The sequence below is a fragment of the Physeter macrocephalus genome, unplaced genomic scaffold (genome assembly GCF_002837175.3).
Source record: "Physeter macrocephalus isolate SW-GA unplaced genomic scaffold, ASM283717v5 random_1810, whole genome shotgun sequence".
Classification (NCBI taxonomy): domain Eukaryota; kingdom Metazoa; phylum Chordata; class Mammalia; order Artiodactyla; family Physeteridae; genus Physeter; species Physeter macrocephalus.
Genome location: NW_021147094.1, coordinates 6108 through 24916, shown reverse-complemented (window position 1 = coordinate 24916; position 18809 = coordinate 6108). Strand labels below are relative to the sequence as shown.

The following is an 18809-nucleotide window of genomic DNA, read 5'->3' as shown; positions in this document are numbered from 1 at the left end:
CCACATGCCGCGGAGCGGCTGGGCCCGTGAGCCATGGCCGCTGAGCCTGCGCGTCCGGAGCCTGTGCTCCGCAACGGGAGAGGCCACAGCAGTGAGAGGCCCGCGTGCCGCAAAAAAAAAAAAAAAAAAAAAAGGATCAGAACGAGAAGGTTGTATTTCCAGAGGCAGGGGGAAGATACGGAAAGGAGGAGGAAGGTGCAGAAAGAGCAGGTGGCGCCCCCAAGATAAACTTTATCTTCAAACAGTTTTACCCAGGGCCAGTCCTACAGGAATCACTTTTCATTTTCTCAACAAATATCTAGGCCAATCCTTCAAACATGAGTAGTCTCCAGCTTCAACACCTTGATGAAACCTGAGCTGGGAAAGTGAGGTCTGGCTCAGCATTTGCGTTAATCATTTATTAAAACCAGTTTAGGAGTTGTCAGTGTGTAAACAGCTGGACCCTTTTTGCTGAAACCCGGAGCTGGGGTGTCAGGTTGAACAAATATTTGACAAGCAGAGAAAGGTCCTTGTGTGGAACGCACTTTCTAACACGTAACTTGCAATTTGCTAGATCTGGTGTGCAAGGGCCTGGAAGATGGCTTATTTTCAGCATCTCCCCCCAAATTTCTCCTGGCCAAGTCTGTCAAAACCAGGAGCCCCTGGATCCCTCTATGTTGAAATAGGCCTTTGTTTGTTAACCGAGTAAATGAGCTGAGAAGACCCCAGCTGTTTCTCAGCCAGTAGTTCCCTCTTGCCCAGGCTAATTAAGATGGGGACAGAAGAGGCATGGAAATGTGTGATTGAGGGAACTCCCCAGTGCAGGCCAACAAGGCGGTAACTAGGAGATTCTCCGATCTAGCAACTCATTTGGTGCCTTGGGAAGAAGAAGGGACCAGTTGAGAAATAAGCCTTAACTGGAAGAGAAAGGAGACTTCTAATCCTTATTAAAAAATCCCATGACAGTTACCAAATAAAAATAATTCCCACAAACCCAGGTGATAATAGTTACCAGCACTTAGCAAATTCTTACTTACAATGTGTCAGGTATGTGCTGGCTCCAGTAAGTAGATGTTATTATTCCTGCTCTACAGGTGAGAGCACAAAGGCTCAGAGAGGTTAAGTAACTTGCCGAAAGTGACACAGCTACTAAATGATTAAGCAGGATCCAAACCCAGATCTGTCTGACTTAAAAATCTCATTCCATTCTACCAAACTGCCTGTCAGGTAATAGAGAGAGAAAAGAGGTCTCACCATTATCACCTGCTTACCTGCAGGTAACACAGTAGTCATATTAGAAATAGTGGTGACAGTAGTAGTAAGCAGTATTGTACTGGCACTCTGTAAAGCAGTGATTTTTATTCTGGAGAAAGTAAATCTGGAAATTAAAAAAAATTATTTGCATGAAGTATGTATATTTTTCAGGATACAGGAAACAGGTCTTGTATTCAAATTCTCGAAAGCGTTTGTAATTCAAAAAAGGTGAAATCCATTGCTTTAAAGAGGGATTCATTGAAATAGTTCTTGCTATCCAGGGGTTCATAGGGTTAAAGCAGAACTAACCTAGATATAAGAAGAATATACAGAGGGGATTCCCTGGTGGCGCAGTGGATAAGACTCCACACATATTAGAAATAGTGGTGACAGTAGTAGTAAGCAGTATTGTACTGGCACTATGTAAAGCAGTGATTTTTTATTCTGGAGAAAGTAAATCTCCTGGAAATTAAAAAAAATTATTTGCATGAAGTATGTATATTTTTCAGGATACAGGAAACAGGTCTTGTATTCAAATTCTCGAAAGCGTTTGTAATTCAAAAAAGGTGAAATCCATTGCTTTAAAGAGGGATTCATTGAAATAGTTCTTGCTATCCAGGGGTTCATAGGGTTAAAGCAGAACTAACCTAGATATAAGAAGAATATACAGAGGGGCTTCCCTGGTGGCGCAGTGGATAAGACTCCACACTCCCAATGCAGGGGGCCTGGGTTTGATCCCTGGTCGGGGAACTAGATCCCACATGCATGCCGCAACTACGAGTTCTCATGCCGCAACTATGAGTTCTCATGCCGCAACTATGAGTTTGCATTCCACAACTAAGAAGCCCGCATGCTGCAACTAAATGTGCTGCAACTAAGACCTGGCGCAGCCGAAATAAATAAATAAATATTTAAAAAAAAAGAACATACAGAGAGTAAAGTAAATAAAAATGATAATAACATTTTTCATTAAGTTCAGGTCAAGGCTTAGAGATAGTGCTGTGAGGCCTGGGGGTGGGGAAAGTGGAAAGAGTTGGATTAAACCGTCACCTTATTTGCGTAGGATCGTTGTATGGAGAAGGGGAAATACAGAGGTGGAAGGCCTTCATTCTAGGCATATATTAAGAGACAATTCAGAGACAGAATTGGAGTAAGAGGATGAAGCACTGTCCTAGCTTTCCTATGTTTTGCTACAACCCTTCAGGAGTAGAAAAACCACCTGCACAGTCAGGGTTCTGAGGCACCTGGAAGATGGCGAGTTCCAGGGAATTGGTGGTAAACCTGCAAGATGCTCTTTCTGGCTACCTCCCTCCTTGCTGGTCCTTTGGCCAGTCCGCCTCTCCATGCCCTGCTCTACAGGGCAGGCCCAGTGTTTCTCATCAGCACCAGGGAGAGGTGCAAAGGGTGTATCTGAGCAGGGCTTTAGGGACCAAAAATGATGCCGCTCAGGCAAAGGGAAGGTGGGTGGGCAGGACTGTCTACTTTCTGCAATGTCTGTGTTGTGCCTCACCCCAAGGTCTTGGGCGTTATAGCATCGTGAGCAAGTGGTCAAGAGCTCTGCTTTTTTAACTTCAAATATTTGTCCTTGCGTCTGCCATTTAGAAAAAGGATCCTCCACCTGCAGAGTGCGGCCAGCCTGCACAGACAAAGATTACTTCTACACTCACACGGCCTGTGATGCCAGTGGAGAGGTGGGTAGCACGGTCATGGGGCCCCTTTGCCTGCTCCTTGGGCTTTGCCAGATCCGGACCTCCAGCGGCCAGTGAAGCTGGCACCCAAGAAAACCCCACAGACCTCTGCAGTGACCCTGAGGCCAGTGGGGAAGCAAAACGAGATGACCTCATTTATTTTCAGGTCAGAAGCTGTTTTTGCCACATTTGTTCCGCTGCTTATTCACATATGTTCTGTTTCAAAAAACACCTTCATTTTCTTTTCCTTGGTTTCTTCCATTTGCTTCACCCCCTGGGCAATGGCTGCCTGTCCACGCGTACTTATTTCTTCACGGAACTCAACAGACTTGTCCCCTCAGCGCTGCTCTTGTGGGCTGGCAAAGGGGATGATTCCTACTTCCTGGCTCACTGGAGAATGGCCTGACTTGTTCCGTCTCTGCTGGCTCCCTCTTTCCCCCCAGGCTTTCTGCCTCAGAAAGACTTTCCTTTGTAGTCTGCTCTGCCATTGAGTCAACAGGCATTTTTTGAGTATCAGTTGTTGTGCCTGGCACTGTGCTCCAGCTGAGGAATCAGAGATGAGCAAGACGGGCTCCTGCCCTCAGAGGCTCACAGTCCTGTGGGGGAGGGCAGGGACAAGGAAGATGGGCCTCACGGTGTGCAGGGCACTGGGGGAACCCAGAAGAGGAGTGACCAGGACAGGGGGTGGCGGGCAGGGAAGGTGTTTCAGAGGAGGTCATTTGTTCACATGTATAACCAGCCACTGTACTGGGCGCTAGGTTCTGTGGTGAGAATGTTTAATATCTACTCTCTTAGCAGCTCTCAAGTATAGAATACAGTATTATTAACTCTAATCACCTGTACCTTAGATACCCAGAACTTACTGATCTTATAACTGGAAGTTTGTGTTCTTTAACCAACATCGTTAATCTTGCCTGGATGTCCCAGAGAACGTAGTGTCCATACCCCCATGGGGATTGTTATCATGTGCTTGGTGCCCTTGCTAGACGGTGAGCTCCTTGAGGGCAGGGGCCACGTCATTCGTCTCTGAGTCACATAGATGTATTAGACTTGCTATAGATGCCTACGGAATAAGTGAAAAAGCAAAGAAAACACTTGGAAGACAAATTGGGACACCTCAGCCATCCTGTCTTCCCCCCAGGGGTTACATAAGCCACCTCTACTCCATGCCTTTTCGTGTTCTGGGATTTTCACCAGCTGCTTTTCCTGTGACATTGGTAGTAATAAGATTCTACACTGGAATCAGAGCTTTCTCTGGAGGCAATTGGTCCCCCCATTCCATCCAACACACGAGTCCTCATTAGGTCTAATCCCTCTTCATCCAGTCAACATTCATTCAGCAGATATTTATTGAGCACGACCATGTGCCAGGCACTAGGCGACGGGCCTGGGCTATATCGGTGACCAAAACAAAGTGCCCCACCGTGGTGGAGCTTTCTGGGTGGAGCCCAGAATCCCCCCACTCTCAAGGTAAATTCCTGAAGATGTGCTAATCCCACACAGGCAGGCTGAGTCGTGCTTTGTTTCTGCAGACACAGCTCATGTACAAATGGGCCCAGCCGAAAATCTGCAGTGAGGATCTGGAGGGGGCAGTGAAGCTGCCCGCCTCTGGCATGAAGACCCGCTGCCCACCCTGCAACCCTGGTTTCTTCAAGACCAACAGCAGCACCTGCGAGCCCTGCCCTTATGGCTCTTATTCCAATGGCTCCGGTAACCCCTCCCCCACCCCACTCCCTGCCTCGCGTCCATTCCCACACCACCCACATGGGCGGGCCATGTGGGCACTCCCAGTGTCAGCTGAACGCGGGCTCTGTCCTTCCAAGGGAGGCAGGAAGGGCCAGGCCACCTCTGAGGACTATGCTTAGGAGAAGAGAGGTCAGGTTGGGCCCTGTCTGTGGGTCCGAGTCATACCTGAGAACTGCCGGCCTTCCTCCTCATTCCAACTTTGAATGTGACTCAGGCCTGAAAGGACCCAATCCTCACATCAGAGGCTTCCAGCATGTGGTGGGGACGCCACCTAGAAGGTTTAGGGAGCTGGGATGGCCACATTGACACAATCAGAATTTGTAAGCCACTCTGCAAAAAAGGAGTTGGGGGGATTTGTATACCTATTAATGTGAAGGCATTTGAGGATAACAATGTGACTAATAACATTAACTATATGTATCAGACCAGAGGATATGTTTAAGCTTTAAAATGAATAATTTGACGGGCCAGTAGCCTAACTGGAATATGAGAATGAAGGGTCAGTGTTTACACCCTGAGTTTGTTAAGTACATTGTCAGAATGCTTTCAAGTCAGCTTGATGTCACGGTGCAACGGGGCTCAGCACCACTCTTGTTGGGCTGCCCACCCCTGTTGCCACTTGTCTGTGTGACAGCAGCTCCAGTAAGGGTGGCTGTGGCCTTCCTGCTGAATGCGTGGATCTTACGGCTCCCCCAGATTGTAGCCACTGCCCAGCGGGGACCGAACCTGCCGTGGGATTCGAATACAAATGGTGGAACACGCTGCCCACGAACATGGAAACGACCGTCCTCAGTGGGATCAACTTTGAGTACAAGGGCATGACAGGTAACTGCCTCCTTCCTGACTGTGAGCTTTCAGCTCGCTGCACTGCCACAGGGGCTCTTCCCACCTCACGTTTCTTCATAATAGGGATGTCTGGAGAAAAATGAGCTAATCATGCCATGCACTCCCTTGCATGCTTCACTGCCCATGGACATATAACATATATTCTGCCAAGCCTTTGTTTTAGAGACAGAAACACAACTAGAAACAATGTGTACACACTCCAAAGGCTGTCCTCTGAGAGTTTCAGAGACTTTGACCAAGGTAGCCAGACAAGTAACATGGTTTGTTTGGCGGTGATTCTGAACGCCTCAAAGGATGGTGTTCTCTCTCTTCCAGAGTGTCATCTGGGTGCACATTTGCCCTGCACCCAAGACCACGGGGCATTAACTCTTCCCTCTCCTTTTCCAGGCTGGGAGGTGGCTGGTGATCACATTTATACAGCTGTTGGAGCCTCAGACAATGACTTCATGATTCTCACCCTGGTTGTGCCAGGATTTAGGTGAGGAGTACAAAGCTAAAGGGAAGCCCACACCACCCTTGGCCACATCCAAGTCCCACATAGCTAGGAGTGTTGTAGAGGAGAGGGCTTCTGGCTTGTGGAAGTGTCAGTTCAGAACAGAGGAGATCATGGTTATGGTCTGATAAAGTTAACCTGAATGCTAACACTCATTCTTAGTTGCTGCCCATGCTGATTACCTACTGCTCTCTCATCCCGTCTAGCTTCTCCCATCATTTGGCCACATGCTACTTGAATTCCATCTCCTCATAGCATCAGATAAGATTTTAAAAACCTGTAAAAAAATAGGGCCAGAGGTGCCCATAGACAGTTCATCTTTATTTGGGGCAAGAAGATTGGGAGGGATTGTTCTTATTATATTTATCCCCACATCCCAAGAAGACCTAGGATAATAAGCAATTTTTTTGCCATTAAAAAAAATACAGGGGCTTCCCTGGTGGCGCAGTGGTTGAGAGTCCACCTGCCGATGCAGGGGACGCGGGTTTGTGCCCCGGTCCGGGAAGATTCCACATGCCGCGGAGCGGCTGGGCCCATGAGCCATGGCCCGATGCAGGGGACGCGGGTTCGTGCCCCCGTCCGGGAAGATCCCACATGCCGCGGAGCGGCTGGGCCCGTGAGCCGTGGCCGCTGGGCCTGCACGTCAGGAGCCTGTGCTCCGCAACAGGAGAGGCCACAACAGTGAGAGGCCCGCGTGCTGAAAAAAAAAAAAAAAAAAAAAAATACAGGCAGGGTGGTACGATGCAAAGAACACGGGACTGGAAGATAGGGCACTTGAGCTTTGCCACTTACTGGTTAGGTGAACTTGGGAAAGCCATTGTGCCCCTGTAGGCTTTAGGCTCCTTGTCTGTAAAACAAGAGGGATTGACAGTCTGTGATTTTGGACTAACTCAGATTGAGATGATTCTTCTAGCCCATCGGTTAGCACCACTGTGTAGGGAGGATCTGGGAACTGGAGGTCCTCAGAATTCAAGCAAATGGCCAAAGCCAAAAGAAAAGCCATAAATGGATTTCCAAAGCCAAAGTGAACTCTTCTTCCTATATGTGCTTTAGAGGTCACGGGGAACAACTGAATCGGCGTCCCGGTTGCAAATTTGGCTTCCCCATTCCCTCCTTCAAGCTCCCTCCTTTTTATCCCTGGCCCAGTGCTCAGCCACAGTGGTTGCTCAAAAGGTTTCCCTTCCCTTAATTTACATTACTCAGAGCCGAACATCTATATCCCATGTTTATGAGGTAAGCAAACTTTTTAGACTTTTGGGAGGTAACACTCCCCAAAGTACTTTTCAATCTGCAAATATGATTATAGCAGTAAAAGCACTTCCTCACCCTACTCATCCCCCCCGCACCATCCCCACCCATCAGGCATGGCTGTCTCTTTCTCCAAAGAAGGACCAGCCTGAGAACCTTGTTAAAGAAACAAGTTGAAGTACCTGCTAATTCGATCCTGGCAAAACCCCCACTATCCCTGGGAGAGAGCTGCTGAGCGAATGCAGACAATTGACATCTTATGATAGTGATGCTTCTCAAACTTTAACGTGCATATGAATCACCTGGGAATCGTGTTAATGCACAGATTCTGATTCAGTGGGTCTGGAGACCACACTCTGCTTGTGAGGCTATACAGCATTTTACAAAGCACTTCCACATGTGTTATGCCTTCGGATCTTACCACAATGATGGGAGGTAAATTAAGAAAGATTATTACCTCCGTTTTACAGATGAGGAAACTACAGTTTGTCTAGGTCAAGTTCACACATCTAGGGTGGCAGAATTGGACTTAGTCTGCGCTCTTTCCAACATACTCAGAACTTAATCCTGTCCCCCAGCAGACCCTTTGCTGACATCGGGGCTCTTCAATAAGCACTGTCTGCCTCTGGAACCGACTTTTGATTTCTGTCCCACAGACCTCCACAGTCAGTGATGGCAGACACAGAGAATAAAGAGGTGGCCAGGATCACGTTTGTCTTTGAGACCATCTGTTCTGCAAACTGCGAGCTCTACTTCATGGTGGTAAGTTTTCCTTTCTTTGCCCGCTTTGGGGCTTCCAAGGACCATTGGGAGGGTTGGCCCCTCTGCCCTGTCGGGGTATCAACATAACTGACACCCTGGCTTACGGTGATTTTGCAGAGGAAGGGCCTGACTCTCTGTCAGGGACTGCACCATTTAATATGGGTCTAACCCACTGTGATGGCCCCCAGGATGGCAGCGGTATGGGCATCCTCTCCCCACCAGCCACCCAGCCATCATGGCTTCTTCACTTATCTGTCTTGGGTTCAGGGTATGAATTCTAGGACCAACAGTCCCGTGGAGACGTGGAGAGGTTCCAAAGGCAAACAGTCCTATACCTACATCATTGAGGAGAACGCTACCATGAGCTTCACCTGGGCCTTCCAGAGAACCACTTTTCATGAGACAGTAAGCTCCTCCCCTTACTCAGATGCTCAGAGCCCAGAAGAGACCTCTGAACCTGGAAGGATTCCTGTATTAGCTTAAGTATGAGGTTGAGCTTCAGAATCCAGGGATTAGAAGACTCCTAAGGAGTCAAGCAAAGAACGCCTATTCCAGCCCCTGAGGAGCACCTAGCCTTGTCCAAATGACTTCCAGGGGGAAATGACACTGTAAACTCCTAAAATTACCTGTCCCTCCTCAGCAGACCTGCCCTGACGACATGTGTGGTTCCTGACCTGGTATACCCTGTTCGGTCCTGCTCTTGTTTTTAATAAGAATAACTCTGGTTTTGTTGTATTTTCTTAACTCAAAATAATGTAGGTTCATTGCAAGAAAACGTAAAAGATAGAAATAAGCAAAAAGAAGAAAATCCCCCATAATCCTACTACCCAGAGATAACCCAGTTAACATATGAAGTATCTCCTATACAGTCTTTATTTCTCTACAAATACTTTTTCTTTTATAAGGAAAAAAACTGCTTTTTTGAAAAATATGAGCACCTACTGCATATTTCCCCACGGTACTTAATATTTGTATATGTCATTTAAATTGTTCAGTCTTATTTTAAAATGACACAAAATACATAAAGAGTTACTGTTAAGTGAGTAAAAAGAATAGGATGTTTCTAAAGATTTTTCTCAGGTATCACGGGATAAAAAATATTAAGTCATACTCTTACTCTTATTTCTGGAGCACTCAATTGCTACTGCTCAGGACTTGGCCCACTCTCCTCTTGTCTCTGTTTCCAGGGAAGAAAGTACACCAATGACGTCGCCAAGATCTACTCCATCAATGTCACCAATGTCATGGATGGCGTGGCTTCCTACTGCCGTCCTTGTGCCCTGGAAGCCTCTGACATAGGCTCCTCCTGCACCTCTTGTCCTGCTGGCTACTATATTGATCGGGATTCAGGAACCTGCCGCTCCTGCCCCCCTAACACAATCCTGAAAGCCCACCAGCCTTATGGCGCCCAGGCCTGCATGACCTGTGGTCCAGGAACCAAGAGCAACAAGGTGCCAGCAGTTGGCCGTGCATCCTAACCTTGGCCCTCTGAATGGGCCACCTCAGAAGGTGCCGGGTCCTGGGTGGGGTTCTTGAGGGGCTGATACCCAAGGACTCCCCCTAGTATACTCCCAGGTTGGCGTCCTAGAGGATACCCATCCAGGCTATGACCATAGATGGAGAGCTCTTAGCTGTAGTGGTTGGTTTTCAGGGTCTGGGCTTCAGTCATGAGCGAGTCTCATCTTCAGGGGATAGGTAAGGGAGATCTGTGACCATCTGGTCCAGAGGGTTATTTGACATCTGTGCAGAGACCTGAAGGGAAGGAGTAGTGGGACTTGTGGCTCAAATTCAGCCTACTTCAGTCCAGCCTGTTATCATGGGAATTTGCCTCCTCTTTGTGGGGAGGGTAACCCACCTTTGCTGGGACATATGGTTAATTGGCATATTGCTGTCTCCTTTCCCAGGGGTTTCTTCTAAAGGGGAGCAGCAGTGCTGTTTCCCCCATGCACTTCCTGAATCTAAGAAAATACTATGACCAAAAGCTCTTAGTTATTCATTAATGCTTTTAAGTGAACTTGAATTTTACTAATCACAACCACATGGACACACATTTGTGAGACATTGTTTACACAGTCTGCAGATGCTGCTTAGTTTAGCTGTGCAATAAGTGCATCAATTCTGCAGACCCCTGGCAACCTCTTTGGGGCACCCTGGACTTTTGCCACAAAATTCCTCCCCCAGGGCTTCCTCTGCTGCTATGGGAGGGATTGACAGTTGTGTAAGGCCGCTGCTGCCTGGGGGCCTTAAAATGAGCAAGAAAGGGGTTTATGGCTCAGTTTCCTACAGAGAGCCTGGGAAAAAGTAATCTGGGGTTCCGTGAGTTTTAAATGGGGGAGGGGGACCAGGCTTGTAGCTTCTCTTCTGCCATTCTTGGACACCCTTCTTCCAGTTAGCACCTTGTTGTCTTTTGCTTGAAAGTAAGAAGGGCTATCTCGTGTCTTGAGAGAGTTTTATAATCTAGGCATAGGAACAAGGCTACAGAATCTGACCCAACTACCTACTGAAAAATAAGAGGTTTGGGTTGGTACATCATATATGTGCTAATAATTGAATGGCAAGATGTACATAAACCACACTAGCCCCTGTTTCGCATCTTTTAAAGCCCACCCCTAATCCATACTTCCTCTTCTCTCACCCTGCGTGGGCTGGACCAGGCTGGGGAGAGTGACTGCCACTCTCCGTGGGGCCTCCTCAAGGCCCCGCCTGCGCAGCCGGCCTGACGGACCCCTTTCCCCTCAGATTCACTCCCTGTGCTACAATGACTGTACCTTCTCAGTCAGCACTCCGACCAGGACTTTTGACTACAACTTCTTGGCTTTGGAAAACACCGTCTCTCTGGCTGGAGGGCCAAGCTTCACTTCCAAAGGGCTGAAATATTTCCACCACTTTACCCTCAGTCTCTGCGGAAACCAGGTAAGCTGTGCAGGTACTGACCATGTGAGAACGGAAAGGGGGCTCCAGCGGATCAGAGGCCAGAGGACACGGGAGTTTCAGATTGCAGAGGATTGGGGAGATTCAAAGGTTTTTAAATGATTATTATTCTCCCGGAGGACTTTCTCCTCTAAAATCAAATCATCTGGACTATAAACATTTAGGAAAATGAACGTGTTTAAAATAAGATGTAGGGAATTCCCTGGCAGTCCAGTGGTTAGGACTCCGTGCTTTCACTGCCAGGGCCCGGGTTCCATCCCTGGTTGGGGAACTGAAATCCCACAAGCCGTGCGGTGCAGCCGGAAATTTTTTTTTTTTTTTGCGGTACGCGGGCCTCTCACTGTTGTGGCCTCTCCCGTTGCGGAGCGCAGGCTCCGGACGCGCAGGCTCAGTGGCCATGGCTCACGGACCCAGCCGCTCCGCGGCATGTGGGATCTTCCCGGACCGGGGCACGAACCCATGTCCCCTGCATCAGCAGGCGGACTCTCAACCACTGTGCCACCAGGAAAGCCCCCGAAAAAATTTTTAAATTTTTTTTAAAATTAAAATAAAATAAAATAAGGTGTACATTTACTCCTCCCTGACCTTTATTCCCTCAAGATGATTATATAAAAACTATGCACATACATCAACTATACTTCAATTAAAAAAAAAAAACTATGCAGGAGAAAGATTTTTTCCTTAAAAAGCAGTCTTCAGGGCTTCCCTGGTGGCACAGTGGTTGAGAGTCCGCCTGCCGATGCAAGGGACACGGGTTCGTGCCCCGGTCTGGGAATATCCCACATGCCGTAGAGCGGCTAGGCCGGTGAGCCACGGCCGCGGAGCCTGTGCTCCGCAACGAGAGAGGCCACAAGAGTGAGAGTCCCGCGTACCGCAAAAAAAAAAAAAAAAAAAAAAAAGCAGTCTTCAGTAATCATGACAATTGCCTTTCGTTTTCTAGAGGCTGAATAAAATAAATTACTCTTTATTTCATCTACATGTATCTTTGCTGACAGTACATGTTACCATCAGCATTTCAGGCTGCTGAAAATATTTTGGATGCAAAATTCAAAGGCAGAAATGTAAAGGGTAATCACACCACCACTGCACTTGACTAAATTACAAGCAAGCCAGGATTAGCGGTTGGAAAGTTAATTTCAAATGTTGCAAAATAAAAAGCGTCTTGAGCATTTAGTCTGTGACTGTGTGTGGAGGTTAGGCCTTTATACCACACAGCTTCTACCCATCTTCTGCAGCATGCAAAAAAGTTGATTTGTGTTTATAGAGAGAACATGCCAAGAAATAAACTAATCTGTGAAAGATTAGAGACAGATGTCTCGATCTTGTTTTTAAGAAGTCTTTGAAGAAGTTAAAGCCTCAGAAGTGACAGTGATAACTCAGGAATTGAAACTGATTAAAGCAAGCCCCATGCAGCAAAAGTTTCAGTCAGTGAGTTGGGAGAGAGAAGATGGGAATTTGGAGTCTGTGAGTTTTCTTTTCTTTGCTCCCTTATTCTTATATAATCTAAGGGTTCCTTTCTGTTCTCATGTTCTTTACCTATTTCTTACAATCTTGAAAATAAACTGAGATAACAGATTTAGCAACTTAGCTCTATTTGTAATAACATTTATCATATTGAAAATCCTACATTCTAAATGCTTGGTCCACTTAAATTTAAAATATTGAATAAATGATCTTATATTAGCAAAAATGTTATATATTCATATTCCATAAATTTGAAGAATTTTTAAAGGAACACTATCTCAATATCTCTTCTATTACAAAATCTCGAGGAAGGAGTTTCAATTCCCTCCATCTTCCAGAGTTCTATTCTATACAGTATGGGTTGTTAAAGACTGGAGGAGAAGCAATCTTTCTTCTGTTGATAAATATTTTTTAATGGAATAGGGTCCAGTAGATCCTAAGATGTCCTACCTCAAGGCAGGGAGAGGGCTGTTTATGGGGTCTGTTTTAACTCCCAGGACACTCTGGAAGGTGCTTCCAAAGTAAGTATGGTAGAATCACAGCTCCAAGGAAGACACAGAAAGGGAATGGGAAGCAGGCCAGAGGTCCAGATAAATTTCATGGGATTAGTTACACATTTCAGTATCTGCCTAGAAAACTGACTAGGATAAGGAAGGCCCTTAACTGGTGGGCTGGTAGATTAGATCTCCAAATCAGTTGCCACCTTCACAACGCTGCACATATAGGGCTCCCAGGTGACTCCAAGGAAACAAAAGACTGGGGATCCCTGAGCCAGAGTTCCGGAAACTAGGACACCTAGGCCTTATTCTGAACTTTTTTATCTTTTAAAATCTGTCTTGTAATTAGAACTGGGATGAATCGTTCCACTGCAACACACTCTTAGAAGGTTGAAATTTTAGACACGGAAAAACTGTTCCCTGTTCTGTTTTGGGAGTTCTTCTGTGATCACTCATTCCCTCCCACTTCCTCCCCACATCCCCTGCCCAGGGTAAGAAAATGTCCGTGTGCACCGACAATGTCACTGACCTCCGGATTCCTGAGGGTGAGTCAGGTTTCTCCAAATCCATCACAGCCTACGTGTGCCAGGCGGTCATCATTCCCCCGGAGGTGACAGGCTACAAGGCCGGAGTGTCCTCGCAGCCTGTTAGCCTCGCAGATCGGCTTATCGGTGAGTAACACAGTTGCTCTCGCCTGTCTGAGCGTGTCTGTGTAAGAGAGAGTGAGCCTACCAGGCTCGGAGGTAAAAGGCCCCAGGTGAGGGGCCCAACCTCCTGATCTCTGTTTCCTATTCCATCCTCGGGTACGAAATGCCCCTGGGGCCACTGACAAACCTTTGGTTCACCCTTTCATGAGCCACTCAAGGATGTGATGAGATGAAGGAAGGTGGAATGGACAGGTATTGAAAGAACAGAAGTGGTTGCCAGCTAAAAGCTACTAGTGAGGACTAATTAGGAACTCTAATTTGGCAGGGGTGACAACAGATATGACTCTGGACGGAATCACCTCCCCAGCTGAACTTTTCCACCCGGAGCCCTTGGGAATACCGGACGTGATCTTCTTTTATAGGTGAAAATGAGAGGCCAGGCTAATGCAAGTGAAACCCAGGGCTCCTCCGCAATCTCTGTGGTGTCCCTCCCTCTCTAGCCACCTACTACTACTTAACAGACCGGCCCAGCAATGAGCACTAAAGGCTGGGATTTCCCCATCCTAGCTTCTTGGGTATTCCTGGGGCAGGTCTGCCCCTGGTGGCAGGGAGGAATACTGGATGACCTGGGGCGGACTACCTTTCCTGCCTAAGGGAGCCTCCAGTGTTGTGCATCTGCTAGCCTTTCCTAGTCCAGTGCATTTCCCCTTGATCAGATCTCCCTGACCCCAACACTCTCCTGTGTGTCAGGCCACAGCCCCAAGTCCACACTTCCCCAGTGACGGAACTGTTCCATGTTGACTTTACTTAATGGCTCTCCAATGACACAGATGAGTGACTCGTTCCCCCATGGGGGCTGCTTTCTCTGCAGGTCCAATGATGTGACCCAGTCCTGCAGTTCTGGGAGATCAACCACCATCCGCGTCAGATGCAGTCTGCTGAAACCTGCTCCTGGAAGTCTGTCGCTGCCAAGGTAAAGGGATGTAACAAAGTCTCCCTCCTGTGGCCTCATAACGTCCCAAGAACCAAACAAAGAGTACTGCAAAAGAGCAAAAGAGCAAACCATGTGAGATCCATTAATGGGTTCTTGGGGACACAGTCATGGCTCCAAACCCTCAGTCTTTAGATGTCAAGAATGGAGCAGAAGGGAGAGTCAAAGCGACCCTTACACTCCCAGACCATTATGGGAGCAGCTGCCTAGCAAAGTGACGAACTGCTGGGGCTGAGAGCCAGATTCGATTCCCCTCCTCCACTTACCAGCTCTGTTATGGATACAGTTCTTATCTTCTCTAGGCCTCTTCTTCCTTATTTGTAAAATGGGGATAGTAATAAATTCCCTCACGGGGCTGTTATGAGAATTAAATGAGATGAGACTTGAGGACTTCCCCAGATGTCTTCCCCAGATGTGGTTACTTCCTATTATCATTAGGATTAGTAAAGGTTTAGGGAATCCTAGGAATCTCTCTACAACTGGAAGACCCTATTCTGAGTTTAACAGCTGAGTGCACTAAATTGAGGACTCCTGAACTAATTTGATTACAGTACCCTTCCCCCGCCAACCTTCCTTTTTTTCACATAACACTAACATCTTGAGGGGTACCAGTCTTGAGGAAGATGGTTTGGGAAATACTGCTCCTAGACAACAACTGATCAGGGAGATGGGGAGCCAAGCAGCACATTTTGACCCAGCAGTGGTGTCAAAATGTAAGATCACTGTTCTTGTTGCAAACGTTACAGTGAAGTACACTGCAGATTGCAGTGACCTGAAGTTCATTTCTGAACCCTGCCCCCCACCTCCACCCTCTGCAGGAAGCTGCATGTGACTTTTGCAAAATGTCACATGTCCATGGGTTGGACGGGAGCTTCTGAGGGGTTAGTTGGGCAGCCATGCTAGAGCTCAGATGGCTTACATTAGTTCTCATCGGATGTCAGCAGGAACAAACGGGCAGAGGGTGGGAGCCCTGGTGAAGGCCGGAAAGGCCTCTTATCATCAGGGAAATCGGAGAGCAAAACCTGGGTTAAGGACTAGTTGGAAGGATCCTGATGGAGCTAACAGTTTGGCAAGGAGAGGACAGGTCAGGCAAGTTATGAGATGACAGGACTCCAGCCAGATCTTCCCAGCAGTCCTGCAAGTGTGCGCTCATGTCTCCTTTCTGCTCTGCTAGCACGTGCTCCGATGGGACCTGCGATGGCTGTAACTTCCACTTCCTGTGGGAGAGCAGGGCCGCTTGCCCACTCTGCTCGGCTGCTGACTACCACGCTATCGTCAGCAGCTGCGTAGCCGGGATCCAGGTAGGTGTCTCTACTTGGGGACTCCCCAGGAGACAAGGGAACGTGATATCTGAGTTCCTTGGTTTTCTCCCTGATAGAAGACTACTTTTGTGTGGCGAGAACCAAAGCTGTGCTCGAGTGGCATCTCCCTGCCTGAGCAGAGAGTCACCATCTGCAAAACGATAGACTTCTGGCTGAAAGTGGGCATCTCTGCAGGCACCTGCACTGCCATCCTGCTCACCGTCTTGACCTGTTACTTTTGGAAAAAGAATCAAAAGTACATGATGGGGTATTGCAGTTTGGGGATAGCCAGGGTTGGATCATTGAGCTGGGAAGAGAATATCTGAGAGTATAAATTCATGGGGCTATTCTCTGGCATTGGCCACAGTCCCTGTGACTCTGGCCACAGACGTGTTGAGCCACTTATCCAGTGTGTGCCTTGGTTATCCTGACTCCTAAACAGGGATGGTATCACATGGCAGTCTGTGAAGGGCTGTTAGATTCTCAAAAGAAAAGCAAAGAGAATTCTTAATTTGTTATTATCAATAACAAAAATAATGACTTTACAATTCCATTATTTCTATTAAGCTTTGAGATCACAGAAACACCTATACTTGAGGAAAAAGATCCCTGACTTGGGAGTCGGATTCCTTAGCTATATGCCCAGCCCAACAGCATTTTGCTATGCTTCAGTTCCATTACCCATGGTATGGGAATATCTCTTTACAGCCCAGCCTTTCTCCCTCTTTCCCTTTTACTCCACATTTTGGTGTCTCATCTTTCCCATCCCCTTGTTTCATAGGCTAGAGTACAAATACTCCAAGCTGGTGATGAATGCTACCCTCAAGGACTGTGACCTGCCAGCAGCCGACAGCTGTGCCATCATGGAAGGCGAGGATGTGGAGGATGACCTCATCTTTACCAGCAAGAAGTCACTCTTTGGGAAGATCAGATCATTCACCTCCAAGGTAGGGAGGCTGGCCAGTGCACTGAGGTCAGCCTGGAGGGCTGGAGAAGATACCAGTCCTAGGATACTGAATGACCCCACACTGTTCAGGGACCACTACTCTGCTCCCCATCCTCCATACTATTCTATCCCCCCACCCTGTGAATTCTGGCTTCTGCCTTCTGTATTTCCACACCAATACTCTTTCCCCTGGGGCCCAAGGCTGCTATTGACTAGGCTCCTTCTCTCCCGACATGCACTCCAGTGGATGGACCGTTTGGGCCTTTTAACTTCCAGAAGTATTGAACCACCCATGTTGTAAGGTTCATGACCCCCTCCCCCCTGCCCCTTTTTTTTTCTTTTTTTGAGGGAGGGGAAGAGGTGATCTCTAGGATCAACTTCTGATAGAAGTGCGGCTCTCCTTTGGCCATTGGAGGGTGCTGTCCCACGGATGTCTGGGCCTGGGCCTGGGGCAAGCAGAGAACATTCAAGCAACTCTTCCAGGGCCGCTGCCCTCTGCAGCCCCACTCTGCCAGTGCCCACAGCTCACTGCTGCCCTGAACCAGTTCATCCGAACGGGGTGGGGAGGGATGGCGAGGAAAGGAAGGTGGGGAGGTGTTTACTTGGCTGAATCTCATTCCCTTTGTGCTGATCTTCCAGGGTGACTCTCTTGGCCTCCTTTGACCTTGAATTTTTTTTTTTTAACCAATGGGAGAACAATTTATCCTGGGACGCTTGAGTCTTTCTGGAACTTCTAGAATTCAACACAGATGCAGAGCAAGGGGTTTTAAAGATATTTCTTACCCTCTGACTGGCTGAAGGGAGCAAGAAGAATAGAGGATATCTTAGGTCCATGTTTCCACAAAGCCACTGAAAGCAGGAATTTTATGAGGGTTCCTTCTGTCACCTATTTTCCATTTCTCTCCTTTGTTCCCCAAACTTGCCCACGTGCAGCAGCCAGCTCCTGTCACCATCTCTCTTTCAGAGGACTCCTGATGGATTTGACTCGGTGCCACTGAAGACATCCTCAGGAGGCCCAGACATGGACCTGTGAGGGGTGCTGCCCTGCCTCACCTGCCTCCTCACCTGGGCACATCACCTTGCAAGCCTGTGGCAATGTGGGTGCCAGTTTCCTGCAACACCCACTGCTGTAAATCTCTTCGTTGTGGCCTTATCAGAAGAAGTTTGAATTTCAGATCTTTGTTTTTTTATAGAGTACCCAAACCCTCCTTTCTGCTTGCCTCAAACTTGCCAAATATACCCACACTTTTGTTTATATATTACTCCCTCGCTTGCATCTTGTTTCCCAAAATGGACCAGCCATCAGAGCCATAGCTTCATCTGCTCATATTTCTTATAGCTCTGGAACAAAAGTGTTTCTCTTTTTAAGTATAGAAACTCCTTCCCCCGTCCTCTTACTTAAGGGCACAAGCAGCTGGGAGTCACCCTGATCATATGCCCTCAGCTCATGTTCTCTTTAGGAGAGAGGCTGGGTGAGGAGGGTACTGGCATCCCCTGATGAACCATCTTCATGGTTGCCTGGATTCACCTCTCCTGGATAACCAACTCAAACTGGTATAGTGGATAGGCTGAGGGCCAGATGAGTAAGCCCTGGGTAAGAAGGGGCTTGATAAGCACAAAGAGGCAATAAAGGAAGGTTTTATTTTGTTTTTTAAACTGGGTACTTCATTCCCTTTTCTTGAGTAGGCTATAACTATTCTCACTGGAGTCAAAGGAAAAAGTTCATTGAGAAAATAGGGAAAGCCCTGATGGATCTATTCTCCCCCGAACCCCCTGCCTTTTTTTTTTTTATTATTATTTTTTACCTCCCACCATCTCCCTATGACACTAAAGGGAACCAGGTAAGACCCAATCCCAGATGTTCTAGCTTTATTCTCTATTTGCTTCTACCCAGAAATGACAAACATTGCCAGTGAGGAAAATTCCTCATCCTTGAGTGCCCCGTTCCTAGAGGCTTGGGCCATATTAGGGAACAGGTGTGTCATATTTTGAACGAACACAAGGAAGTCAAGATTT

At 47.5% G+C, this 18809-nt stretch overlaps 1 protein-coding gene across 1 annotated transcript; it reads left to right on the top strand.

Moving 5' to 3' along the window:
* Positions 1 to 2765: 2765 nt before the first annotated feature.
* Positions 2766 to 18552, top strand: ELAPOR1 (endosome-lysosome associated apoptosis and autophagy regulator 1; the record flags this gene model as incomplete). The annotated part of the gene is made up of 15 exons (XM_028487384.2): positions 2766 to 2924; positions 4454 to 4631; positions 5364 to 5492; positions 5901 to 5991; positions 7911 to 8016; positions 8284 to 8421; positions 9204 to 9467; positions 10756 to 10929; positions 13399 to 13579; positions 13881 to 13977; positions 14427 to 14528; positions 15721 to 15847; positions 15925 to 16103; positions 16629 to 16794; positions 17758 to 18552. Coding segments are annotated over 15 exons (2160 nt in total), but the record flags the coding sequence as incomplete, so codon positions are not given.
* Positions 18553 to 18809: the final 257 nt, after the last annotated feature.